Genomic DNA, 24496 nt, shown 5'->3' with positions numbered 1-24496 from the left:
TCTCCCAAGGGTCCTACCAGTCAAGCCAAAATTCATAAACTTAATGCAGGTATATAAGCCAGCTATCTGAATTTTTCAAGCACTACAAGACCTAGATGTCCCAATCTAGTCCCTATGTCCGAATCGGAAGAATCGTCTCAGCCGCCTGAAAGCTCTCTAGATCATTTCTGGTCTCGAGTCATACTTCTGTTTGATACATCCGGGCGTATGAAAGACGGTACCGATCCCATAAGTACGAGCCTGCCAGTGTTTCTCACTCAGTGGGCCGCTAGCCCCCAAATCCTACCACACTTGGAAGACTACCCGGTCCGGGAGGAGTTCGACGCGGTAGTCCGTAGTGCAGTGTTCACAGAAGAGGGTTAATTTATGCTGGCCGATGCCTTCGACAGATGTATTGGTCAAATGATCCTGAATGTGTTTTGCGTTAAACCGCAGATGGGGGCAGAATCTCCCAAAAGGAAGCGCTTCGTCCAAAGAAGGAGGGGCTACAGCCAAGTCGTAGTGGGTTTTCTTGGAGATGTCCATCGGAGGATGGGGGGGTCCAAAATGTACTTCTTTCGGCAAGTGACAGGTATGTGCGGTGATGTCGTATTAAGTACTGCGGTTCGATTTCCTCAATCTTATTTTCGAGATCTTCGAAATCCGTGTAGTAGAACTCCCATTGCACGAAGAGGAGGAAGTGATCATCAACAATCCTCGGTCGAGCTGAGAAGCTGGAAATTTCATTCCGTCCCGTTCTGGCGAATCGAACATTTATAGTAGCGACACTATTTGTCTTGGGTTTATCGCGGGTGAAGGGAGCTAGCAAATTTGCTAAGTAATCCTGGTGAACGTTCCTGAGACGAGAGTACTTGAGCGCCAGCTGCACATGGTGGTGCGCTATGCAATACCCCTCTCCAAAGTGATCATGTGGAACCTTTCTAAAGCGATGATGTGCAATCTTCTTCCACTTTGTTAAGTCCTCCCAATGTTCTTCTGATAGAACAATGGGGCAAGGGTAGTGATTGATCGAGACATCTCTTGTGTCCACATTATGCAACCTATGGCAGAACGGGCAGAGGAAAAGCTGCGCTCTGTGATTTGCGAGGCCTGCGAGGAGCTCGAGGCGTTCGTTATCCTGCCGTGGAACCTCATTGCGCTTAACTTTCCGGGCAGCGACCTCGCATTTTTGATGAAACGTATTCCGCAAAGCCTGGCATGTCTGAGCAAGGGCGATGGTGTCGTGCAATGGGAGCTTTTCGTCTATACATAGCAGTATGTCCAGAGGCAGTTCTAAGAGAAAAAAGGACGGTGGTTCTTCATGCGCCCCATCTTGAACGGCTGCAGTTGAAGATTTGGATGAGCTCGGATCGGAGGATGCTGTGGAGTCGAAGTTTGCGATGAGGTATCTTCAAGGAGCTCGCCGTGGGGATTTTCGCGGACTCGAGATGATCGGGGACACGTTGGGTCTCGCGACGTTGAGTCCCGTCAGCAGCACAGCGGGAACCCAAAGGCATGGCGCTGTAGAGAGATACGCGGTATAGGCGGTTCGGATGTCGCTTTGAAGGCAAGTGCGTGAGTAGTCGTAAAGTCTCAGGTTGTGAAGAAGCAGTTCTGTGTTGATTTGAAGAGGCATACGGCCCGTATATATAGCCACTGAAAGGGGGGGGGTACTCCCCTGTTCCCCCTTGTTACGGATATTGAAGGATGTAACGCCACTGACACGCTAGTAGTGGCAACCTGAGTTAAAGTCAGGGAAGTCACGAAGTCGAGGCAGTGGTGAAGATAATGAAGAAATGCAAGACAGAAGCCAGATATTTTGCGAAGTGCGCTTTTCTGATAGAAGTATGGCGCTCTAGTTCGCTCAACCTTGGTCCAGTGTAATTTCTCCGATGCGTACCAAGGCTCATCGTAGTGTTCAACTTCGGGTCGCTGAATAGAGCCAAGATCGGTGAGGCCAATGTCGATTAAAAGGAAAGAGCTCATGTGCCTTGAACACTAAAAAAGCTTACGATAATTAACATCCTCTCTTTAAAGGAGCTACACACTGATGAACAGGCTCTATGTGACGAAAGCTGAAGAAGTGCCGAGATCGTGATGAGTGATCACCTTGAGCAAACTTTACCCAGACGAGAAGCAGTATAGAGACCCGAATATATCCCCCAATTCAATGTAATTGTTTATCTTCTGTAGAGTACCTGTTCGGTGGTTCCATTGGTTGGTATGAACACTCTGAGGTTTGAAGGGAACTAGTGTTGGTAGTCCCACTTTGGAAGGTCACAAGATACTAACAGTCGTTTTCTCCACCTGATCTGCCCATGGCATGGCATTCTGCCATCATTCCTTCAGCTTGGTTCAGTTCGACTCTGCATTTTCCAAGGCTCGTACTCAAACCCAACCTCAACCAACTACTCCACTCTTCTCCAGATCAACCCCATCTTTTTCATCACTTCTAAGCCACGCACTTTGTACGTGGATATTTTGCACATTTTGAAATGCAACATCGGTATAGGGTCACTAGCGCATGTCTGCATCGAAGATAGAAGTCAGCTACACCAGCGACCCCTTCTCCTCAACAGACGTCGACACTCTCCCCGCCGAAAAGGTGCGCTGTTCCGGTACCGAAGACTTATTCAGGCTACCGGAATACCCTCGCCTCGCCTTCCTCGTCTTATATCACCACCAGCAAATGACCACCAGAAGAGTGAGCGGCACCGTGATCGCAGTCCATAGCCACCAAATCGCCGAGACCTCGATCTTGTGGCCTTTGGTAGAGAAAATGTTGGTGCTAAGCACGCTCTGTACATTACAGCGGGGTTAGTAAAGCGACCTATCTTCGACTATTTCAGTGAGAGAAGTTGCTTACAGCAGCAAACGTGCCCGGAAGAAACGCCATAGTAAGCGCAGAGATCGAGTTCATACTCGTACTATCCGTCTTCATATCCTTCGCGATTTCGAAGTTGTTGGCTGCGTCCTGCTGAGTCACGAGATTGTAGACTAAGCTCATGATGCTGTGTTTCCTACTCTTGTAGTTTAGGAACCACATCTTTTGCTTGCTCATGCATTCGATCGCGTAGTCGATAGCGTCTCTTCCGCGTTGGGAAGCGGATGGTCGGCTTCTGACCGTGGTGTGAAGGCGCTTATGTACGTCTCGGATTGCCTTCGCAGTGATAGTGGCGACGTTAGCATTGCCAGTATGGATGTCGGCGTTTTGGGAGACGATTTGCAGCTGTCGTGTGAGATCCCCGAGTTTGGCGCGACCAGTGGCTTCGAGGCCGCCGAGGTGGTCGTCAACGTTATTGAACTGAGATTTGGTCAACGAAATATGTTACGATGGGAGTATTCAGTTTCATCGCCACCGAGAAGAATGGTGATAATATCCCCGGTTAGTCTATTCATTGGTGCTCTTCATACGACGGTTTTGTGTGAGAAGAAGATCCACGTGTATAGCCATATGATTCCTATAAGACTGCAAACTTCTGTAGCCCTCCGCCGATACAGTCTTGACCCAAGCCCACTATTAAATCATAGATAGCTACCTTTGTAGTGTAAAGCAAGCTTTTTGGTCGACTCTATGAAGCATTCGTCGAGTCAATGGGCTTTACTCTGCACTGTATTATAGCATTCCGATACATTCTGATAGTGAAAGAGCTAGACGTGGTCCGTGTTGTGCCTTGAGATAGTATCCTGTGCGGCCGTGCTAATACATCATTTGCCTCCCTATGATCGACGCTACGATCTTAGCGACGGCAGAAAAGTAGAGCAATGGTCTCAAGCTTTGGTCATCGCCATAATAGCATCCATCCCAGGAGGGATAGTTGGCGCCGTAAGCGAATGCCAGGCAGCACTCAAAAGACCGAATAACGTAAAGAGATGCTATAAATATGAGCCTCAATATCACTACATTTATGCTCCATATAATGCCGGGCATATCTTTATACAGAAGTAGCACTAATGCTTGTAAGTTAAGTAATCGGTGGATGTATTGTACATACCAAGCCAGGTCGTTTCAACGGTTTGCTCTTTTCTTGACTTTCCTTGGCATCCCTTTCGCTTATCAGCTATGTTATCTCGAATCTTACGACTTGATAAATTACTGTTTTCGGAAAGCCTCCTGATACAGAAATCGACCGGGCAGAACCATGTATTCATTAGATTCGCCCGGCGTGGTACAGTTCGTCTTCGAAATCGTCATCATCACCCTGCTGATCATCTTCGACGGGCGTTGCAAAAGGCCCAACCTCTTCGTGAGCCAAAAGCTTCATAGTCTCATCGGAATATGGCTGAAAAGGGGCCAAACTATCAGGGGAATCCAACTGATCTAAAGAGCCTCCGTGTCCGTACTGAGTTATTGTCAGCGGTCAACCACTTTATCATCGTCAATGAGAAGATGAAGAATTTCAGACAAACATTTTTATGATACTCAAGCTTCTCATGACTCCAATAGACTTTAACGCAGCCATCAACCATGCATCGAAAGTACATCGAGTTTGCTTCAGAAATCTCCAATGCTCGATCGTAAACTTGTCGGACAGCCGGTCGATCGGCAACTTCGAAAGGTTCGCAACCGCCATTAACATCGCAGCAGAAGGCAAAGAAGGGAATGCTGTTAATAACCGTGCTTGCGGTAGGCCGGTTAGCTGGTTCTGAATTCAGCATTTGCGCTACCAGATCGGCGATGTGAAAATGATTGTCGGACGACTCGAAGCCGTAGGATGTGATGGAAAGGCTTCTAAGCCAAGCCTGGATTTTGCCAATGTTACCGTAGTAGGCTTTGTTTCCAGCGAGGTTGGCCTCGCGGATGTTTGTGAGCACATCTAGATTTGAGGTTTCTGTATGTTCTTGTGCTAAGACAGCAAGCATCTCGCAATAAACGGCTCCGAGAGAGAAGATGTCAGCTTTCTGGTCTCTTCGTTCCTGTGCAACGACTTCCGGCGCGGCGTAGATCCTGGTAAATGCGATGGGAGATTCGGTATTACATTCCTCTATCGATCGGTAGGAACGAGCGATACCGAAGTCTGCAATGTAGATCTTGTAATGTCCTTGGTTGCAGATAGTGCTGCTTCTCAAATCCCGAACGAGAAGGTTCTTCGGTTTGACATCCATGTGTTTCATTGCATTTTCGTGGATGTACGCAAGTGCCTTTGCGAGACATCTCAGAAACGTCGACACAGAGTACAAACGAGCCGATTTCTTTTCAGCGCTTGGTTCGTCTTCGATAGATTCCAGGAACTAGTCCAGAGTGAACTCAGCAACAGGATATAGTAGAATCGATAATTTACGAGGTAGCGTGTATGTACCAACGACACGAATAACGTGTGGATGTTTTAGCCGTTGTAGGTTCTCAACTTCTTTGATGACTTCCTCTTTCGTCAAGCGTCTTGATACCATGACAGTCTTACGAGCAAGGCGAATGCGCCGACAGCGTACGCTTTCCACTAGTGCCGTTGCGCTGTGTCCTAGTGCCTTCTCGAGCGTGAGGGGAACATCAGATTCCTCATTAGCATTAAACTCGGCGTGCTGACCTCTTCCGGACCAGTCCATCTCATCGAATGGGTCTGGAATGAGACCTATTTCTCTAAGGTACTTATTCCAGGCTGAAGGAGACCTGCAACAAGTGAGCACGTGGGAAGTCGTATACAGCGACGATTCCATGATACTAGAAAGGATGTGTTACCCTGGCTGAACTGCCCTTTCTAGCCCCCCGAGACGAGAGTGTGGCGTGCGAAAGGGGCTATTTCCACTCATGATTGACTTTGGTGTTTTGAAGAAGTCGCGTTCGGATTGGTTAGATTGTCCAAACAGGCTATGGCCACTATTTTTCCCATGCACAGAAGATTCGTTGAAGTCGAGGTGCCGGTGCCGTGGAAGTTTCTTCGTTTGCGGAAATATCTCATCCATCGTAAAAGCAAAAGATGCAACAGACTCATACTCTTCGACACGAGGATTGGCTTGCGGTTGTGACAGCATACCGCCGCGAAGATACTCAAAGACCCAATCATTCGCAGTATTGCTCGGTTCTTCTCCAGCAACAGCTCCTTCAAACGCCTGCTCATCGGGGTCATCCTCGAACGTGACTCCTTTTGCCATCTCATTTTGATCTCCTGATTGATAGGCCGCCGCAAGATATTGCAACTCATCATCTGATATTTTGCTGCTTGTGGCTATGAATGACCCGCTGGTTGCCAGAGATTTTGTCAAAATGGACAGGGCTGGATTGGCTTCAAAGCTTCGTATCTTGCTTTGGGGGACGCAAAGTCCCACAGCATCAGGAGAGGCTGTAGCCAATTCTGCTTCTGGCTTATCCGTTGAAATGTCTTCGCCATCGACAAGCCTACTCATGAGCTCATGTAATAAGTTGGAAGCCGACTGATAGAACTGAGGGGTGAGGATAGCTGTCCCTGATCCGTCAGATCCATGCGCCTCGATTGAAGCCTCAGACAGCAGCCAGATTCCATCTACCCCATCTGTTATCTTGTATGGCCGCCATCTGATATAGTCTGAGACCTGCTCTACAGCACCGAGGAGTTCGGAGGTGGAGCGACGACGCCTCGTCCGCGTCCATCGCATCGGGAATAGAGGTTTTCTCTGGATTTCGTCGATGTAGTCTCTGATGACGGCATAGTGCAAACTACAGTCCTCTTTCTGTTCGGTGGAGATCGCGGTGCCGGTGTCTCGGTCGATGGAGCGAAAGGTGACGGTGGAGGTGTTGAGCATCGTTCGACGACAAGCGGGCGGGGATGTCGGAGCACGGCCCGCAGCTTCTTCCAAGGTTCTGATTTATTCAAGGAGGTCGGTGAGAGGAATTCACCTTGTGCTCTATCCGCTTCGGCTTCATCGCTCCGTGAATGTACAGACTATATATCGATCGAGTTTCTCAGCCTCGCTAGTATCTCTACATATGCCGGAAGCCCCGCATCCAGGATTTGCTTTTGATGCACAGCCACAATCACTTTGCAAAGAGTACTTAGGTATTCGAACGAACCAGACGTACGAAACGCCGTAGTAGGGCCTGAATAACTTCCAATGTCGGTAATCTCAAAAAACCTCGAGGAACCATTCCAGCGAAGCATCTTCATCCGTCGAAGGCAGTAAGATTATGAGGCGGATCAATGTCCCGCTTTGAATTGGTTCGTATGTACAAATAGGATAGAAGATTTGCTAGGTTGTGGACCGAGTAGCATGTTTTCTAAGAAAGAACGGAGCCAGTTGAGAGTTTCCATTTGGGCATTACAAGATGAAAGTGGAAGTACTTGAATCCTAAAGTTGCCATCGTGTCCTTTACGGTACGGCTACCAAGACTACGATGGTGGAAGCTGTGCGTAGATGCCTCAGGCAACGCGTCCCTGTGATGCCATGAGCATCTTGGTCGTTCTGGAAGAGTACTGATTCCAGTGCGGACGAACCACAACAAACACCGCCTACAGTCTGCATAGCTCAAGAAATATCGAACGTTCAACAGCCATCATCATATACTCTTCGTTAAGCGCAACACCATGCCATGATCCACTTGGCCAGATCGTCTATTGTGCCCAAGAAGCAACCGGGACGCGTTACAGCTGCGCAGGAAGCGATATACACCGACGGACATGCTGCAGCTACTTTCTTTCCATCACCACCATCACCTTCCCCAGCAATATCAGACTTCAAGCCAGCAATCTCACGGCGGGCTACCAAGCTCCGGCCTAAAGAGAACCTGCACCGCACCATGTCAGCAAAAAAAACCTCTGGAAAAAAAAACCTCACACATACGTAAATATCCGGCTCCTCAACAACCGGCCACGTCACGGTGACCCCGCGACAGAACTACTTCTCAGGGCACAGATGCACGCCCGGTTTGGGAACAGCGTGCACCAGTAACTCGCCGGTGTGCCAGCGGGCATAGTTCCATTCGCTGTTCAGCGTGGCATGGTAGCCATCACCCTGGCACGACAGCCTCCAGACGTGAGCGTGAGTAGTGCAGTCCTTGCCCTCCTCATAGTCTTCCTCAACGACGCCGAGGGGCTCGCAAGTAAGGCCCGCGCTGCGCGTGATGATCAGGGCTTCCGTCCCGATCTTGCGCATGCAGTTGTTGTTGTGGCTGTAGAAGTGGAAGCCTTCGACGCGGGAGGGGGTTTTGTGGAGGTAGACACAGGCGTGAAACTTTGCGCCTGGGGGGTTCGCGTGTTAGAGTGATGAAGGGGTGTTTGAGGGGCAAGATACGATGCTGGGGAGGATACTCACAGGCAGGGGTAGGGCTGCGTTGTGCTTCTACTAGAAGACTCTTTTCGTCACCGTTACTGTCTTTTCCAGCAATATCAGCCTTAAAAAGCTCCTCTTTGCCATCCATCTCAGGCTTAAAAACCACCCAAAGATCGGGCTCATCGTACACACTCCACCTCACATCTCTGTTCCCGCAGACCTCCTCCGAACGGCAAACATCAGTCCACGGGGTGGATTTCTGCAGAGTGCACCGTGCGGTCCTGTCAGAAGCGGGAGAAGTATGCCAATAGCTCGCCGTGTCACCAGCATATCCGCCGCCACGGTACGCCAGCGTCCAGATGCCTCCTGCCCTATTGCACCCATCGTCGTATTCTTGTGTGACATGCCCAATCGCAGTGCATGACAAGCCGCTACGGCTAATCTTTAAGGAAACACTGTCGCCGGATTCATACATGCATCTGTCGAAGTGGGAGCCGGTAGCGAAGTCGATGCGGATGGGCGTTGAGGGGGCCTTGTCGAACCAGACACAGGCGTGCATTCTAACGCCTAGAGGGAGTGCTTCAATAAAAGGCAAATTCAAAAGAGGGAGAAGCAGGGATTCTCTCACTTGTACGTCGAATGGTCAAATCGCGTGCTGCTACGACCTGCGAAAGGAGGAGAGCGGTAACGTAGAAATCGGAGCCGAAACGCATGTTTGCGGGATGGAAATGTGCCTTAGAAAATGCAGGTTCTGCTCGGAGTCTCGAGTAAAGGGCTTATGCAAATCTTAAACGCGAAGAGGTGGAATATATATACGGTTTCTCTTCACGTCCAGTGGTCAAACGCTAAGACCAAACCACAAAATCACCATGCAAAGTAACGACTTTAGGGGAGAATAGCAACCTTCAAGCCAATCAATCTCCAAGCCGGTCAAATATTAGCCCAGAAAGGAGGTTTCCCATCACTGTAGGTAGTGCAGAGACTCGTCATTGATATGCAGGATTCTAAGGCTTCGTCCACGCCGACGAGCGTCATTATATTAAAGCGAAATGCATCAGGACCCGTTTCAAGGGAGCGCTACCTCACGATTCCACCCCTTATCTACCCCCCCTCGGCGGTCCGAGCCATGGCGCTTCCGATTCTCGACCCGCAACGCCCCACAAGGGTCATGCCGCTGCGGCGAAGCATCGCGCGGAGGGCTAGCAAAGTCAATCGGCTGCAAACTCTTCTCAAGCGGAACCTTTAGGCCTAGGAAGAAGAGCAGGCAAGATCAAGTCACGCTTGATGCGTCTTTTGAGGGCGGGGAGCATCGGAAGCCTTCGACAGCGACGCCGGTGACAGCCTCATGAAAACGGAGCGACCGAATCTGGGCGCCAGGAGGTGGTGGAGAGGCTCTAAAGAAGCTGTGTATTGCCCAAATAGCTGAAGGGGGGCGCCCCCACAGGGTGGGTTGTGATAATCCGATAATGGCGGGGACGTGTTCTTGCGAGTTTCTGCTCTCAGCCCACAGCCTCCATCGAGCAGGCAAACCCCCAGCAGTACGGGGAGAGTGGAGTAAGAGCAAGAACAGTTGAAAGGGAGACGAGAAAAGGCTAGAGCCAAAGGAAGGACTCATCAACTTTACCATTTTGAGTCGCGGATTAGCCTGAGTCCCACACTGATACTGCCTCAGAGCCTACATTCACAGCCTCGGGGTTCGCTACTAAAACGGCTTGAGGCTTCTTTCTGACAAGCTGGGGAATTTGAAGTTGCTGTTATCAGGGTTATCAAGATCACCAGCATGTCATGAGACGAATGTTTTGAGTTGAGTTTCTCTTCCATCGCGGTTGGCAAGACTGAACTGCGAGAGAAAAGGTCAGATATTGCAGCTCGAGATGGGATAGGAGGTCTTACCTTGTCTGTTCCCTCTGTCGGTGTTTGTTGTAGGTGAACGCCGGCCCGGTGACTGAGTTACGGCAGACCGTTTGCAACTGACGTGGAGTCATTTCACGTGTGCCTGGACCGTCTGTGTACAACCCGTCTGCCGCTGCTTGGGGTGCTTCAATACATTTTCAGGAGTTCAAACGAGACAGAAGCCCTTCACCTTGGGCTACGTGGAAACCTGTTGAAGCACCCCAAGCAGTGCCAGACAGGTGTAGACACAAGACAGCCTTGCTCTAGAACTAGAGCGCCACCTTTTCCATGCCCTGCGCGACCGGTTATTCACGTTCCCTATCACTTTAAAGAGAGCATCGAGGGACTCAATCAATAACAAAAAAAAAACACTCGCAGCACACTCTACACTCCCAGTCGCTACTCATACACCTCAATCTCACCATAAAATTTTTCCTTTCAAAATTATACAAATTTCAATCAAACCGCACCCTACCTACAGCTTACTCTTCTTACTCGTCTGCCCACTAACCCGATTAATCTGCAACGGATCCGAAACTTCAATGCCATACTGCCCCAACAGCTCCTGCCCCCGCTTGATCTGCGCATCAATCCTCGCCTTATGCGCCGGGCCCTTCTTGTTCTCATTCTTGCCGAGCTGCAGCACATGCACCTCATCCGGCCCATCCACAATCCGCATCGTGCGGCCCAGCGCATACATTTGCGCGAGCGGCGTATCCTGGCACACGCCCGCCCCACCGTAGGCTTGGATGGCGCGGTCGATGACGGTGAGGTTCATGGTGGGGACGAGGACCTTGACTTCGGCGATTTCTTTCAAAGCGCCCTTAGCGTTGGACTCGTCGATCTTGATGGCGGCGTTGAGGACCATGAGGCGGGCGGCGTCGATTTCGATGCGCGACTTGGCGACCCGCTCGATCATGATGCCGTGCTTGTGGAGCTGTTCGCCGAAGGGGGTTTTGCGGGGGTCGTTGAGGCGCGCGAGGAACCATTCGAGGGCTTTTTCGGCCTGCGATCAAGGTTAACGTGTGCATGTATTGGAAATCTGGGCTAGTGGACTTACGGCACCGACGCTCCTCATGGCGTGGTGGATACGGCCAGGTCCAAGACGGCCCTGGATGATCTCGAAACCTTTGCCCTCACCCAGCACCATGTTCTCCGCTGGCACGCGGACGTTGTCGAAGGAGATGTGACCATGGCCGTGAGGGGCATCGTCGAAGCCCATAACGGACAACATGCGGTGGATGGTGATGCCGGGGGTGTCATTGGGAACGAGGACGACCGATTGCTGTGCGTATTTGTTCGTGTTGTTTGGGTCTGTCTTTCCGAGGACGATGTAGATCTTGCAACGGAGGTCTCCCGCTCCTGAACTCCACCATTTCTATTACAGATGTTAGTAACGCTGCCGTCGAGAGATATAGTGGGGGCGGCCTTACCTGTCCGTTGAGAACGTACTCGTTCCCTTCCCTCCGTATCGACATCTCAATATTGGTAGCATCACTCGAAGCAACCTGGGGCTCCGTCATCAAGAACGCAGACCGGATCTTGCCCTCCAGCAGCGGGTCCAACCACTTCCTCTTCTGCGCCTCAGTGCCGTATTTCGCCAACACTTCCATATTTCCAGTATCCGGGGCCGCGCAATTAGTAGCCTGCCACCACCATTAGCCAATGATCCTTCTAATGTCCCCAATGCCTCTATAAGAACTAGTATAAGCACCACATACCTCCGACGCCGTAATACTCTTCCCCAAATACTCTGCCATCAGTCCATACTCCAAATTGCTGAACCCCGCGCCCTCCGTGAAGTGGTTCTTGGGCAGGAACATGTTCCAGATGCCCAGCTGCTTCGCCTTGGTCTTGAGGTCCTCGATGATGGACGGATGCGCCTCGAAGCGCTCGACGGGCGTCTCGCCAATCTGGCGCGTGAAGACGGCGTCGGCGGGGATGCATTCTTCTTCGACGAACTTCTCGACCTAGGGGCATGACGCATGTCAGCGATTTGCTTGGAACGAGAGGGAGGGAGGGAGCTGGGCGGAATTGGATAGGATTGGGCTGGCTAGACGGAAACATACGATATCCAGCGTCTTCAACGCCCTCTCGCTGACAAACGGCCGCGCGATGGCCGGAACCCTGGCCGAGGCGGGGAGGTGGCCATTGGGGGTGTTCTTGAGGAGGTCGTAGGGTACAGACATGATGGGCGGATTACTACAATTCAAGCTTCAACAGAGCACGTATAAAAGGATCGTGAAGTATCAAACAAGCAATTAATGAAAGCAAATCAGTTAACAAAAAGTCCGCTGCGACTCGGCGTCGTCGACTATTTAGCATGCTGGGGCTTTGACACAGGGTCGCGCTCCCCGCAGACGTGACTGGTGGAGCGCGGGATTCAGCTACTGGGCCGAGGTTGATCTGCTGCCTCAGAGCACGGCCAGGAAGCGAGCTGTGGAGAACGTTAAACGGGGGCGGGTTAGCGCGTGTTGTCACGGTTTGGTCATCCCACGTTTGGGGAGCATGCATGATTGTGAGATGAGATTCATGGGGGTTCCCCGCGTTGGTGTTGCGATGTGCGGAGAGGGGGTTGGAAAAGTGCCTAGGTGCCTCGGGGGTTTGAGATGCGAGAGGGCTGCGGAGCTCGCATGGGCTCGGGGTGGCCGATGATAGGTGCAGGCATCGATTGTGATGAGCTGATCATGAAATTGTGTGAGCTGTTTCTATGCGGAGGACTGTGTGGGGGGAATGAGTATAATGGCCGACCAGTAAGTAGTGTTTAGGATTCTTGAGCCATGTTTTTCAATCATAATCATCATACATCAACCCTGCAAGCTCGAACTTCGAAGCTATTAACTAAAGATGGTCCAGTATCCTACAATCCCTTGCCATTCGCTGAATTAATCTAACTCTTAGTCCTAATCAGTAAACGGGACCGTTAGCTACAAGTGGCTTTTAAGGGAGTAAAAGTCTACATACTGTCACAAAACACAATCAATTTCCAGAAAATTGCCACCAAACTCTTACGACCTAATGTGGAGCACATCCAGAAACCCCAGCCCAAATTTGGTCTCAATCAGACCCCAATTGCGAAAGTTGGTCGCGGGTAGTCCCTCCAGTGTCAGAATCTTGGCACTTCACTCCAACGTCGGCACGAAAACACAACTTCCGAATTTTGAAGCTGTGGGCACCAAACTTTCACCTTGCGCTGTCCTACCTCCCTGTATAAGGTCCTGAGAATTTGAATGGATTCGGGCAAACTTTGCGTTGGTTGTATATAGGTTCAGTAAGGGTTCTGAAGCCTTCGCACGTGACTCTACTGGCGCCAATAGTGGGGTGTTGCTGTATTGAGACGGGCGGTGAAGACTTCCGGAAGTCTCATCACTCATATTTAAAGGCTCGATCATCCCATGTGCCATGCCTCCCACCCTTAGCAGAACCAGCGGAAATCACCCAAGTAGCGGAACCAACACTCACTCACTCACTCACTCGCTCGCTCCTCACACTTTCACACCCATCAAGCACTAAATCAAACTGACAAAACAAATGGATATATTCTCAACCTCCCACCCTACTACATAAACACAAATAAACACTATTCCCAGGGGTATATACTCCCGCCTGCCTCCACGGGCCCACCTATCCACGCTTTCTCTAGCCATGATCTGTCCAAAGACCAGTACCCGAAACTTTTTCCTCCACAATAATACAAGAAAACAAAGATATTGAACGTAGACGCTGCGGACAGTTAAATTGGATACAAAAAAAACAGATAAGACGCCTCAACGACCATGCTTAATGCTACACTACAAAGACAGACAACGGCTACAGAGGCTGTTTCCCACTAATTCAGGAAAGGGGGCTTTTTGTTTGGTGGGGGGGAAGTTAGGAGCGGCTCTCAATGGCTGGGGGCATAGCGGGACCCATGCCCATATCCGTGTTGATAGGATACGAGCCAAACTCCGCACGAATCTGGGGCGCGGTAGCGCTACGCGGGCTGCTGTTCGAGCGGGTGGCCGAGACGGGGTGATCGTCGGTATGGGAATGGGTGCCGGGGCGCGAGGCGGAGGAGGTGTCGAGGCCGATATGGGGGTCGGGGATTTGGATATCCAGCTGTGATGACATGAGCCACTAACCCTCCCAATAGCGGTTACGAAACCCAGATAGTCCAAGTAAAAGGGAACAAGACTTGGACTCACAGTCAAATACCCCGTCCTCCTCAACGGCACAACCCGCACCCCCTCCTTCTCCCCCACATCGCGATTCCACTGCTCCAGCCACGCCTCCAACCGTGCCAATCGCCCCTTCACCGCGCTCATCCCCACATCATCCCACAACCACAGCGTCGCCACCCCCATCAATGCATCCACCCACGCGCGCCAGCTCGTCGGGTTAAACGCCACCGCCAGCTCGTCATTCACCCGCTTGATCAAGGCGCGGAAGTCGTCCTCAGAGACCAGCGGGTCCAGGATCTCCGGGTACAGGTTCGCGAACGCGGGGCCCAGGTCGCCGTGCGCCATCCAGTCGCGCCGCACGCGGATGATGCGCGTCGAGGCGTGCAGCGGCGACGACAGCGGCACGTGCGGGTTCGGGTGAGGGAAGCAGGGGTGCGCGGGGCCCCACTCGTAGTCCGAGTTTGCGTCGTCGTCGCCTGGGGCGGACGCAGTGCCGGCCAGCGAGCGGCGGTGCGATCCGACCGACGGCTGGCGGTCGAGGGGGAGGGAGGCGCGGGAGGTCGAGTTTTTGAGCGGGCGCGGCCCGGATTCCCGGTCGTTGGTGTTGGTGGAGGGCAGAGGGACATCGTCCACGCCCGCGGCTTTCGCGGCCATCTGCTCCACGCCCATGGGCAGTCGGGGGGTCGTGGGAGCGTCGGGGTCGACGGCTAGGCTTCGCCGGTCTCGCGGCAGGCCGATGCTTGTGCGACTGCTCTCGCCGCCTGTGCTACGCTCGACGACGAGGGAGGACGGTGCGACGCTGTTGCGGCTGCGGCGCTGCTCGGGCAGGGTGAGCAGCGGGTACTCGTCGCGGCCCTCGGGGGGCTGGTGGTGGAGCTGCGGGTGGTGGATGGGGAGGTTCGGGAGGGCGAGGGTGCGCGGCGACGAGTTGACGGGGTTCCACAGGCGCGAGGCTGGCGGGCGGGGGGTCGAGGAGCGGAAGTTGAAGTTGAAGATGCGGTTGGTCAAGCTCCAGCGGGCCGGCGCAGTCGAACGCGGTGGTGACGACGGGGCAGCTTGAGCCTGGGACGCCGTTGTTGCGAGCACGCAGGCGTGGGCGCGAGCGGGAGGACAGCAGAACGGGCGCGTAGACGTGGGAGCAGCAGTGAGGGCGAGGGCGAGGCTGGCGGTGGACGTTGAGGTGCGAGGTGAAAGGGGCAGCTGTCTTTGTTAGCGTCGCCCCGTGCCGAGGGCGGGCCAATCTGCTGCATAAAGAGGATGAAGAAACTGAGAGCCCACAACAAGCCCTCGCAGCGATGCATACGACGACGGCAAGACGGACGACAGCAGCAGCAAGATAAGTACGAAACTGCAGCGAGAGCCGGAATCGGCGGGTGGTGCTCGACGTCAGGCTCCGCAGCGCAAACGCCTCCGCCTCATGCTGCCGTTCTCTTAAACGCAGCCGGCAGCGTCCCTGCGGCCCAAGGCTCGCATCGGGCGACGCTTTCATGGCGTGCAATACCGCAGACCCAGCAGCCTGGCGATCCCCAAGCCGTCATTCGATGCCCTGCACCCACCCCATGGCGGGAGGCCCGAGTGACAGGAAGCGTGAGGCGACCGCAGCGTGAACACCACGCCTCACCACCTCAGATTCATGCCTACCCCAGTGCGAGTACGGCACCAGCAGCCCATGACATCAACGGGGTCGCTCTCTGTAACGATGTGACGAAGCACCAAAAACGGTTTGGTCCCTGCATCCACGCCTCCCCCTGACGGCTGGCGCTGAAAATTTCGCCGTTCGTGATGCAGCTCCCCCCCTAGCCGCAGCCACATCAAACGCCTCTCCCGTGACCTCGTCCAGACACCCGGGAGTCGGGAACCAGGCCAGGTCCAGCCAGGCTACAGCATCCCTACGTTTTGTTATCAGGTACGTATCGCCTGACCAGGGAACGGCAACACCATCAATCGCAAACGCCTGGAACACGTGTGCGTAAGTAGCAATTATTTCCTTTTGGACGGTTGGAAAGCAGAATCTATAAGCGGCGGTTTGCCGTAATGATGAGGCTGCGAATTACAGAGTATGAGTGGTTAAGGTAATAATAGATGACTAACTAGAGAAATTCGCATGTGATCTTCTTACTCCAACATGCTTAGGTGTATTCAAATCAAGAACCAAAGCAATCACAGATCCACCAAGGACTCCCCATCAATATCAAAGCTTCTCCGATTAAATTAAAAGTTAAACTAAAGGACCGTCCGTACATATCCGTACTCAGATCCAGCTAATACATCCCATGCCGTACCCTATGCTCGCCCATATGCTTTTTAATCAAGTATATATGACCGCTTTTGTCGTATGTGGTGTGACACGTCCATTTGTCCCGTCCATCCCACATTGAGATCCATCCATCCATCCGCATCTCTCCTATCCATGCAATCATCTCAGGCCCTAGACCTCCATCAAACGCCGTGGTAAGCAACCCATGCATCCGATCCGTCCCGTCCGTAGGGGGTAGACCCAGCTGAAACCGCCCAACTGGCAAAAGGAAAGAAAGAACGAGCGTGTCCCAGAACGCGGGATTGTGCCATGATAGTATAGCATGTACAAACTGAACGATACCTCCCCTCTTGTCGTTCGTTTGTCTCCAAAATGAGTACCGGTAGAGAATGCGATTCGGTTCGATTCGTAAGGTCAAGTCGTGCGAGTCTACGCGTTCTTGTTCGCCGACGCCTGCATCCTCCTCAGCGCCTCGCGATGCGCATCCAGCATATCGCCGCGCCGCATCATACTGTCGAACATGGTATCGCGCGCATTCGCTGCCATGGCCTGCTGCTGCTTCTCCATCTCGTGCTGCTTGCGCTCCCGGATCATGGTCATCCGCCGGTCTTCCTCGCTGACGACCGGAAGCGCGGGTGCAGTATCTTGGCGAATCGATTCGCGCCAATTCGCGAGCCTGGCTTCCTGTTTGCTATGGTTGATTCCAGACGTTCGGTTCGGCTGGTGAGAGTCGAAGCCTTTCATTTGCTCTGCTAAAGGCCACGTGCCTTGGCGCTGCTGTTGCGGTCGGCTCTGCATGAGCGCCTGGCGCTGTGTGAGAGTCAGGTTCTCTTGATCAATCATCTTCTTCCTTTCTGATAGAGAAATATTGTCCGAGTCTGCTGTGTGGAGATTCACGGGTCGAGTGGATCCAGCGTCGCTTGCCGCTACAATGTTCAAATTTGGGACCGAGGAGTACGGCGTGAATGTTGTTGGCGTCGTTTGGTTCCGTGTAAGAGTCTCCCGTCTGCTCATCGGATTTCCTGGCATTGGAGATGGTGCAAACCGCATATTCGCTGACTCTTCCTCAATGGGTGATTCCACTAGTGTTTGATTCATCAAAGGCATCGAGGAATTTCTTCCGCCTCGCAACTTTGCTGCCGAGCTTGATCGTAACATTGCGCCGGGTCCTGTTGGATATTGTCCTGGTATCTGGATATTGGGAATGCTGTTGACTGTCGCGCTTGAAGGGTTCCGAGAAAGTGACATGGGAGTAGACTCATTAGCAGAGTATTTCGACATCGTAGATGATGATCGGTTCGCGCTAGGTTGGCGGAAGGGATTGGTGTTTGATGCTTGGTACGATGGCTGGGAGCTTTGTTTCGTCAATTGTGGTACAGATGCTTGAATGCTAGAGACTGGCCGGGTAGAGACCGGTACAGGCTGAGCTTTTTCTACAACTTTCGGGGGTGTGGTAGCTTCGGGCAGGCCCATCTGGACCTGTATTCCCGGTGAAGGTGGCTGTTGAAGCTCATCCAGCTCAGGTTTGTCTGCAACTTCCAGGTGCTTAGCCCACTCATTGGTCCGGTATGAAAGTACCACCTTTGACAGCTTCTCCGGAAGAACCTCAGCAAGACTGCCAATGTGAGATTCTCCCTGCGAGACCTCCGACTGCGGTATCGATGGCATGGATTTCGAAGTTCGGCGAGTTCGACCTTCATCGTCATTCGCAACTGACGCACCGGACCTCCGTCGACTTCCATTCGATAATGGTCTTGGTTTTGTCTCGTTCGGCCTGGGATCAGTGCTGGTTGTGAGTGATTGGCGGTTAGGGGATTTGGCCGCGGCCGGTGAATTTGAGGTTAGTGCTGCAAGTGCCTGAGCATCTTCGGACTTCTTTCCACCCTCATCGGACTTCAATCCTTGCTCTTCAGTCTTGTCACCCTCAATGTGAATATCGATATGATCCTGGAACCCTTCTGTCGACGGCGATTGCGGTGGTGAGAGCTCTGGTAAAGAAAAATTATCGTCGTCCATATCATCCATAGTTGCTGCCAATGAAGAAGCACGATCATCCTCTATGTGCGGAATCAGAATCTCTTCCTGGGACGAGTGGTTACTAGATATCCTGTTGATCGATAGCCGGCTCGAAATTGCTGAAAATCTCTTGGATCCAGGTCTCCTAGAAGGCATTGACTCGGGGACTGTTGAGACAGACGCGTTATCCTCGTTGTCTGAGTGCTCTGATTTTGGTACGTTGAAAGGCAAGGGAACGACGATAGGTGGCGGTGGTACTGATGAGCGAAGTGACGCCCGAGTTGGTCCCAGGTGAGCTTCGTCTCCTCCCTGTGCCGCCCTCATATCTGCAGATGCCCGAGCACTGCTATTCGCGCTCGAATGGAAATCGGAGTTTCTAGCTGTTGCCGGGTATAGCGAAACGGTGTTTCCATCAGAATCAATATGCTGAATGTTATCGTCTTCCATGACCCTCACAGTAACCCCCACACCCAGACCACCTTTTACGGAGTCACGAGACATAAGTTTGGATCTATCAAGTTCCTTGGACCCGGACATGTCTACCATCTCAACGCTGTCCGACCGACGCGTCTCTTTGACGCTGAGGGATGTCTTTGGGTTGCTGCCGTTCGACGACCCAATTGCAGAGTCGGTGTGAAGGCCTGCCACGCTCTTGTCACCATATTCCGCCTCCCACTGGGCGCGTTCCCGGGCAAAGTCGTTTTCGATTCTTCGGCCACGCTCCTCTTCCTCACGTTGCTGGTTTTCTTCGCGCTCCATTCTGGTCATAGCGCCCCTCTCACGCCGTTCTTTTACAAGTTTCCATAGCTTCAACTGCGAGACGATACCTAGGAGGAATATCAGAATGATGAATGCGACTTCCACCCGAATTCCGCGGGTAACCGGGTAAGTTTTGGTATTCAAGGGAAATGTGTTGGAGTTCAGATCTGCAAAGTCAGGTAAGCCTCGAACCACGATATCAGGTGGGGTTCCTTACTCCACAGGTACAGCCAGAACTCCTTCAAACCCGCTCGACTGAGACAATCAATGCCAAGGACCGTGGCGGTGGCTCCAGCGAAGGAAATAGAGACAATCAAGCCGTACGTGCGGGTATAGTGACTAAACGACAACGAGAATCCAGCGAAGCTCATGCAGGCGATGAAGACGGCTCGTCCTGTGGTGGACTCGATGAGACCTCCTTCTTTCAGAGTCAAGAACCACATGCTGAGACAATATCCGCCCAGCAGACAGCCCAGACCGTCGGTGATGTCAGCGAAAACGAGTGACAGAGCTCCAAATATAAGGCCTGAGATCAAAGCCGCCACGAAGAAAGCTCCTTGGATGGCATCCTTGACCGGTGGGCTCATCAGGTAGATGATGAGGACCTGGAAGCATGCGTCAGTGAGGAACTTGGTGATCTGGAATGCGAAACATACGGTCGTAGCCAAGCTGGTTAAATAACAGGCAGAGAAGAAGACGTAGAGCCTAAAGCAGTTTCAGCAGAGCCCCACTATGACTTCAAGAGGGGTATCAATTACATTTTGTTCTTTATCCCAATCGCTGTATAAACGATGCCAGTCAGCAGCAGTACGACACCAGTTATGCCCATGGCGGGTGTGAGCTTGGGGTGGATCGGCAGCGGGCTGCCATGCGAGGCGGTCCCTGGGAATGTCAGCGAGGCCTCACTAGAGTAACTAGGTCTGCAAACCATTGGTGGCAGAAGGCTCCGCAGCATTGGCGATGGACGAAGACGGAGCTGAGATAGACTCCGTGGGGGTCACCGACATTGAGAGAGTACTGGATGGCTGGGACGAAGCTTCATGATGCGACGAGGTAGCGGCAGCCTTCTCAGAGGCGCTGGAGGGGAGCAGTGAGGCACCTCCAGTCGATGAAGCCTGAGAAGCGTCTGTGGTCGACGGCGAGGTGGAGTGTGATGACGTCTGATCATTTTGGCGGGCATCGAGAGGGTAATTGAGCGCCACGGCCGGGTGGAGGAGGGCGATAAGAGCGAGCGAAGATACTAGATAGCGATAGGAGCGCATGGCGGCGAATGGAGGGTGAGGTTATGAGTGCGGCGCAAATGAGTTCAAGACTATGGCCATGCTCCACGCTGGGGCCAGGTGTGATGTAGATCGGGATGGAAGGAAGCTGGGGGACTCTGGAAGCTGCTCCACGCGGATAGCAGGTGTGTAGATCGATTGGGGTATGGAGAGAGCGGAAGTAGTGTGAGGCTGGAAGCAGCAGGCGCACTGCGAGGGCGGAACAGGTGCCGACGCAGAGACGCGAGTAAAGAGAGAGTGAGAAGGACGCAAAACTTGAACTGGAGAAAAGACTGGACGCTAGAGCCGCAAGCACATCAGACACTGGGTTGTTCGCGACAGGACAGCAGTGCCGGCCAACTCGCGATAGAGGGATGCCGGGGGGGCAACGCGGTGACGAAGGAATCGCGAGAAATGGTCCGGCAGATCTCCCACATCACCTGCACCTCGCCCGCGGGCTGGCTGGGAAGAAAGAAGATTTACGGTCCTGGCGCAGCGGCCCCAGAGCGCCCCTCTCCTTCACCAGTCGGCACGCGGAGAGGCCCCCGTGGCGTGGTGGGCGTCAACGGCAGCCTCCATTCGGGACTGTTCGTTACCGCATGAGGCCATACAGGACGCTGTGGGAAATTGCACGGCGACGGCAGGAATCAGCCCAGCAGGCTAGAGCCCATCCGTTCGCGAACGACAGGCCCGCGAGATCCGCCAGCCCAGGCGTCCCAGGCGTGTCGCGGGGAGACGACACGCGTCGGCCAATTGCTGTCTGTCGCGACGCTGCTCTGTGGCGATGGGATGGGCGTTGCAGCTGGCAATTGGGGTGCCGACGCTCAGCTGCGATGCCAGCACACCGCGCACGCACAGTTACAGGACTCGCAGGGTGCCGTTATGATGATGCAAGAGCTGCCTCTCACGTCGACGCCGAGCACGCGCATGCGACAAGGTCCAGGAGAGGTGCTGAGAGCAAGCAGGGCACCAGGGCAGGCAAGCTCCACGCTCAGGGCAAGCGAGATTAGGCCAAAGCCTGACAGGGCTGCTGGGGAGAGCTCGTGGCGGCCTGGCTGGAGCTCGTCGCCAATCACCACAGCGGAGCCATATGGATTGCTGGCCTCAGGGGACGCTCTCCCGGGCCCCGCGAAAATACACTGCATAAACCGGATGTGTCCTGTAAGAGCTGCATAACGGATGACGACGGGGCGATGCTACTGCTGATAAGAGGTGCAGGCCGCCTGCGTTAGATCCCCAACGGCTGCGGAGGCCGCTTCTGTGACCGTGGTGTTGGGGGAGCGAGGCTCTTCTTGGCACAGCACGAGGGGCCTCGCTGTGCCGGAGTTGTGAAGATGGCACAGGATCGGGCCCATGATCGCCGAGAAGCGCCTCTGGGCTTGATCGCCCGGCTGCAGCCCGTCCACGACGGCTTCCCGAGCTCGAGATTGGCCACGCCCAGGCCGCCTCGGCCTTCCGTCGCGTGAAACCTCCAGCCTGCCCGGCGACGACGACCGGTCGCGTTGATGGGCCTGTTCGCAGCAAACGGAGAGCCTTCCGGCAGCACGACTGCAACCGCCAAGGCATAACATTGCGCAATTAATGTGTACCACTACGAAACGCACTCCTCGAACAAGAGGGGGCGTGACGTCGAGGGGCCAGTGTGGCCGGGTTCCGCCGCGCTAGGAGGAGGCCGTTTGAGCTCTCCCCCATCCTTGTAGAACCTCAACCTCCCTACGAGCAGTTATCGTGGCCTCTGTGTATTGCTGCTTCAAATTAACACTTCCCGTTTCAATTCATCGTTACCATTTTCTCTTCACCGTAGTGCTGCCCGTGCTGCCCGTGCTGCCACCGCAGCCGAAGACAGGGGTTCATTGGGAAAAGCAACATCTTTACGAAGAATTCTGCCCAGACGCCAACCACCAGCTGCAGTGGAGAGCTACGACTCACTCCTGCAGCCATGCGGCTTCGTCCCCGACGTACCACCAGCTCTGAGCATCCCCCCAGTAGCACCGCTCCCATTGGGCTCTGCTATGCAGACTCCGCCAGCCACCCCATCCTCAGAGACATGCACCTCACACCAAGCACACGCTGTCAATCGCTCCAAATCCCGCAGCTACACCGCCTTCTTCGCTCTGGTCGCCCTTGGTTCGTAGTAGGTACCCAGCCTGCGTGTTCTTCAACACTTCGCTCTTCGTACCACTCCCCTCCAGTTCGTTCCTCCACAGACACGCTCCGTAGATGCCTAGCTCGCATATCACTCCACCCTTCTGCACCTCGCCGTTCCGAAAAATAGCATTCTTCTGCGCTGGCGGCTCTATCATCTCCATCAGGATATACGCCGGCCAATTCTCCTCTGGCTCCGACTTGAGAAACTTCGGGATGGCCATGCGGTAGATGTTGTTGCCTCCCCCCTCGCGTTGCGGCTTCAGCACGTACCGCTGCGCCGTCTCGGGCTCTGTGGCCAACTTCTTCGCCTCTAGTCCCGCTTCAGAGGAATCGAGGGGATAGATGGGGGCGAAGGTCGCGCGCACTCGGTCTATCTTCTCCTTGGTACCCAGGAACCGTTCCAGATGCAGCGAGTTGGGTGTTGCAAGTACCTGCTGCACCTTCTTACAACCAGCTAGCTGAGTGAGGATGCTAGGGCACTTGATCGCGTTGCTTCGCTCCAGATGCAAGCGGGCAGCCCACGCTTCCGGCGTGGGATAGTCGTCAGGTGAGTAGCCTGCGCGGAAGTAGACGGTCGTTACCTCGTAAGCTGTGGCAGGCGCGTGTGGAGGAGTGTAGACGAGCTTGCGCTTGAAATCGAGTCTTGTATCTATGAGAGTGCGGTGGAATGGTAACCTGAACGTCCGGATATCCTGCTTCTGCAGATTCCACTCCAAGTGTCTCTGGTCGAACACATTCCGCTCTGGGTCTTGCACGATGAAGAGCACGCAGGTCTCGCGTGAGATCTGGGGCTCTCCATACGCGTGGTGTGCGGCTGCTAATCCAGCGGCCAGATTGGAGGCGGACTCGCTGACGGGCATGTTTGATTTTGTGATAATTCTTTTGGCTGATTGAGGATACGCTCGGATCTTGGAGAGCACGTTGTGCAGCTGCGATACTTCACCTGAGAGGCCTCCGAAGGATGACGCGATTGTGTTGAACTCGACTTGCTTGATCTCTGGACTGGCGTTTGAGTCTGAAGGATCCAGGTGGACCATGTAGTCTGAGCGAAATAGTCCTAGTGTGAGAGCCTGATATCGTAAGAATTCAATCCGGTAAGTGGGGCCAGCAAGACCTACCTGAACATAGCCCTCCTTCTTCACGGCTTCATGAACTTCCCATAGCTTGGCCGTGAAGTCGTCGATACCCACGAGCCTGACAATTGTAGAATTAGTGAATGTTGCGTATAATTGGAAATTTATCGTAGCTCGATGATATACTCACTCCTTGACAATCCCATACAACCACTCCTCATCTCTGGCAATAGCAGCATACAACTCATTATAAGTCGTCTGAATCGCATGCGCCTCATCAAAGCATGACCTCGGGAAAAGACTCGGAAACAACGTGACCGGGGCCGTTGTGGCCAACACACCAGATGGATCCTGCCCCTTCGAGACAAAAGACGGTGGCGGTCGGACAGCTATACCGTGTGCGATGCACCAGTCCTTGAGGTTGGACAACAGGTACTCCTCCTCTCCCTGGGTCAAGTCGGGGGGATAGTCCTGGTATAGAGTCGACGGCATGATCAGGGTCTTCTATAAGGCTGTTAGAGTCTATAATTAATCTTGAATCTTGTTTTCAGGCTGGCAATATGTTGGCCGTGAGAGGACGTTGGCGATGACCAATCGTGGTGCAATGAAGTCGCAATTAGAAGGTTTTCGGCTAGTGATGGCATGCTTCGCCGAAGTCGGAAGCTCTTGCTAAGTACCACCGGACATTCTTGCTCGATAACAAACATCAAGACCGTAATCAAACTATGATCCAAAAGATTTAATTCGACATTAAGTCTGATTTGCAACCTA

General features: G+C 53.3%; 11 protein-coding genes across 11 annotated transcripts; 1 reads left to right on the top strand and 10 right to left on the bottom strand.

Moving 5' to 3' along the window:
• Positions 1 to 46: 46 nt before the first annotated feature.
• On the bottom strand, positions 47 to 661 carry BDZ99DRAFT_461563 (uncharacterized protein). The gene has a single exon (XM_033719643.1). The coding sequence runs from the start codon at positions 523 to 525 to the stop codon at positions 283 to 285; it is 243 nt and encodes an 80-aa protein (XP_033578468.1). The 5' UTR covers positions 526 to 661; the 3' UTR covers positions 47 to 282.
• A 1994-nt stretch (positions 662 to 2655) lies between these two features.
• Positions 2656 to 3196, bottom strand: BDZ99DRAFT_385208 (uncharacterized protein; the record flags this gene model as incomplete). The annotated part of the gene is made up of 2 exons (XM_033715420.1): positions 2656 to 2778; positions 2846 to 3196. Coding segments are annotated over 2 exons (474 nt in total), but the record flags the coding sequence as incomplete, so codon positions are not given.
• Positions 3197 to 4735: 1539 nt separating this feature from the next.
• BDZ99DRAFT_276448 (uncharacterized protein) lies at positions 4736 to 6971 on the bottom strand. Its single transcript, XM_033713951.1, has 2 exons — positions 5657 to 6971; positions 4736 to 5587 (listed from the first exon to the last, which is right to left on the bottom strand). Exons 1-2 carry the CDS (start codon positions 6694 to 6696, stop codon positions 5212 to 5214), a joined length of 1416 nt encoding a protein of 471 aa, XP_033578465.1. The 5' UTR covers positions 6697 to 6971; the 3' UTR covers positions 4736 to 5211.
• Positions 4819 to 5145, bottom strand: BDZ99DRAFT_357533 (kinase-like protein; the record flags this gene model as incomplete). Its single annotated transcript, XM_033714637.1, has 1 exon — positions 4819 to 5145. A coding segment is annotated over one exon (327 nt), but the record flags the coding sequence as incomplete, so codon positions are not given.
• Positions 6972 to 7850: 879 nt separating the features above from the next.
• BDZ99DRAFT_276386 (uncharacterized protein) lies at positions 7851 to 8936 on the bottom strand. Its single transcript, XM_033713950.1, has one exon. It carries the CDS (start codon positions 8717 to 8719, stop codon positions 7967 to 7969), a length of 753 nt encoding a protein of 250 aa, XP_033578464.1. The 5' UTR covers positions 8720 to 8936; the 3' UTR covers positions 7851 to 7966.
• A 221-nt stretch (positions 8937 to 9157) lies between these two features.
• On the bottom strand, positions 9158 to 10000 carry BDZ99DRAFT_461558 (uncharacterized protein). Its single transcript, XM_033719642.1, has one exon. The coding sequence runs from the start codon at positions 9773 to 9775 to the stop codon at positions 9431 to 9433; it is 345 nt and encodes a 114-aa protein (XP_033578463.1). The 5' UTR covers positions 9776 to 10000; the 3' UTR covers positions 9158 to 9430.
• Positions 10001 to 10056: 56 nt separating this feature from the next.
• On the bottom strand, positions 10057 to 12421 carry BDZ99DRAFT_440382 (acyl-CoA dehydrogenase NM domain-like protein). Its single transcript, XM_033717710.1, has 5 exons — positions 12123 to 12421; positions 11775 to 12023; positions 11487 to 11699; positions 11114 to 11431; positions 10057 to 11059 (listed from the first exon to the last, which is right to left on the bottom strand). Exons 1-5 carry the CDS (start codon positions 12240 to 12242, stop codon positions 10529 to 10531), a joined length of 1431 nt encoding a protein of 476 aa, XP_033578462.1. The 5' UTR covers positions 12243 to 12421; the 3' UTR covers positions 10057 to 10528.
• A 1151-nt stretch (positions 12422 to 13572) lies between these two features.
• BDZ99DRAFT_569536 (uncharacterized protein) lies at positions 13573 to 15702 on the bottom strand (the record flags this gene model as incomplete). Its single annotated transcript, XM_033727893.1, has 3 exons — positions 13573 to 14151; positions 14238 to 15413; positions 15517 to 15702. 3 exons carry the CDS (start codon positions 15700 to 15702, stop codon positions 13924 to 13926), a joined length of 1590 nt encoding a protein of 529 aa, XP_033578461.1. The 3' UTR covers positions 13573 to 13923.
• Positions 15703 to 16790: 1088 nt separating this feature from the next.
• On the bottom strand, positions 16791 to 20692 carry BDZ99DRAFT_276369 (uncharacterized protein). Its single transcript, XM_033713949.1, has 5 exons — positions 20174 to 20692; positions 20004 to 20127; positions 19902 to 19950; positions 19463 to 19850; positions 16791 to 19412 (listed from the first exon to the last, which is right to left on the bottom strand). The coding sequence occupies exons 1-5, from the start codon at positions 20505 to 20507 to the stop codon at positions 16900 to 16902; spliced, it is 3408 nt and encodes a 1135-aa protein (XP_033578460.1). The 5' UTR covers positions 20508 to 20692; the 3' UTR covers positions 16791 to 16899.
• A 1-nt stretch (position 20693) lies between these two features.
• On the top strand, positions 20694 to 21970 carry BDZ99DRAFT_559505 (uncharacterized protein; the record flags this gene model as incomplete). Its single annotated transcript, XM_033727261.1, has 3 exons — positions 20694 to 21091; positions 21149 to 21665; positions 21737 to 21970. Coding segments are annotated over 3 exons (1149 nt in total), but the record flags the coding sequence as incomplete, so codon positions are not given.
• A 588-nt stretch (positions 21971 to 22558) lies between these two features.
• BDZ99DRAFT_475049 (glutathione synthetase large chain) lies at positions 22559 to 24217 on the bottom strand (the record flags this gene model as incomplete). Its single annotated transcript, XM_033721948.1, has 2 exons — positions 22559 to 23846; positions 23916 to 24217. 2 exons carry the CDS (start codon positions 24215 to 24217, stop codon positions 22559 to 22561), a joined length of 1590 nt encoding a protein of 529 aa, XP_033578458.1.
• Between the last annotated feature and the right edge of the window lie 279 nt (positions 24218 to 24496).

Source organism: Mytilinidion resinicola (genome assembly GCF_010093595.1).
Source record: "Mytilinidion resinicola strain CBS 304.34 unplaced genomic scaffold BDZ99scaffold_7, whole genome shotgun sequence".
Taxonomy (NCBI): domain Eukaryota; kingdom Fungi; phylum Ascomycota; class Dothideomycetes; order Mytilinidiales; family Mytilinidiaceae; genus Mytilinidion; species Mytilinidion resinicola.
The sequence above is the reverse complement of the archived record's forward strand: the minus strand, read 5'-3'. Positions and strand labels throughout refer to the sequence as shown.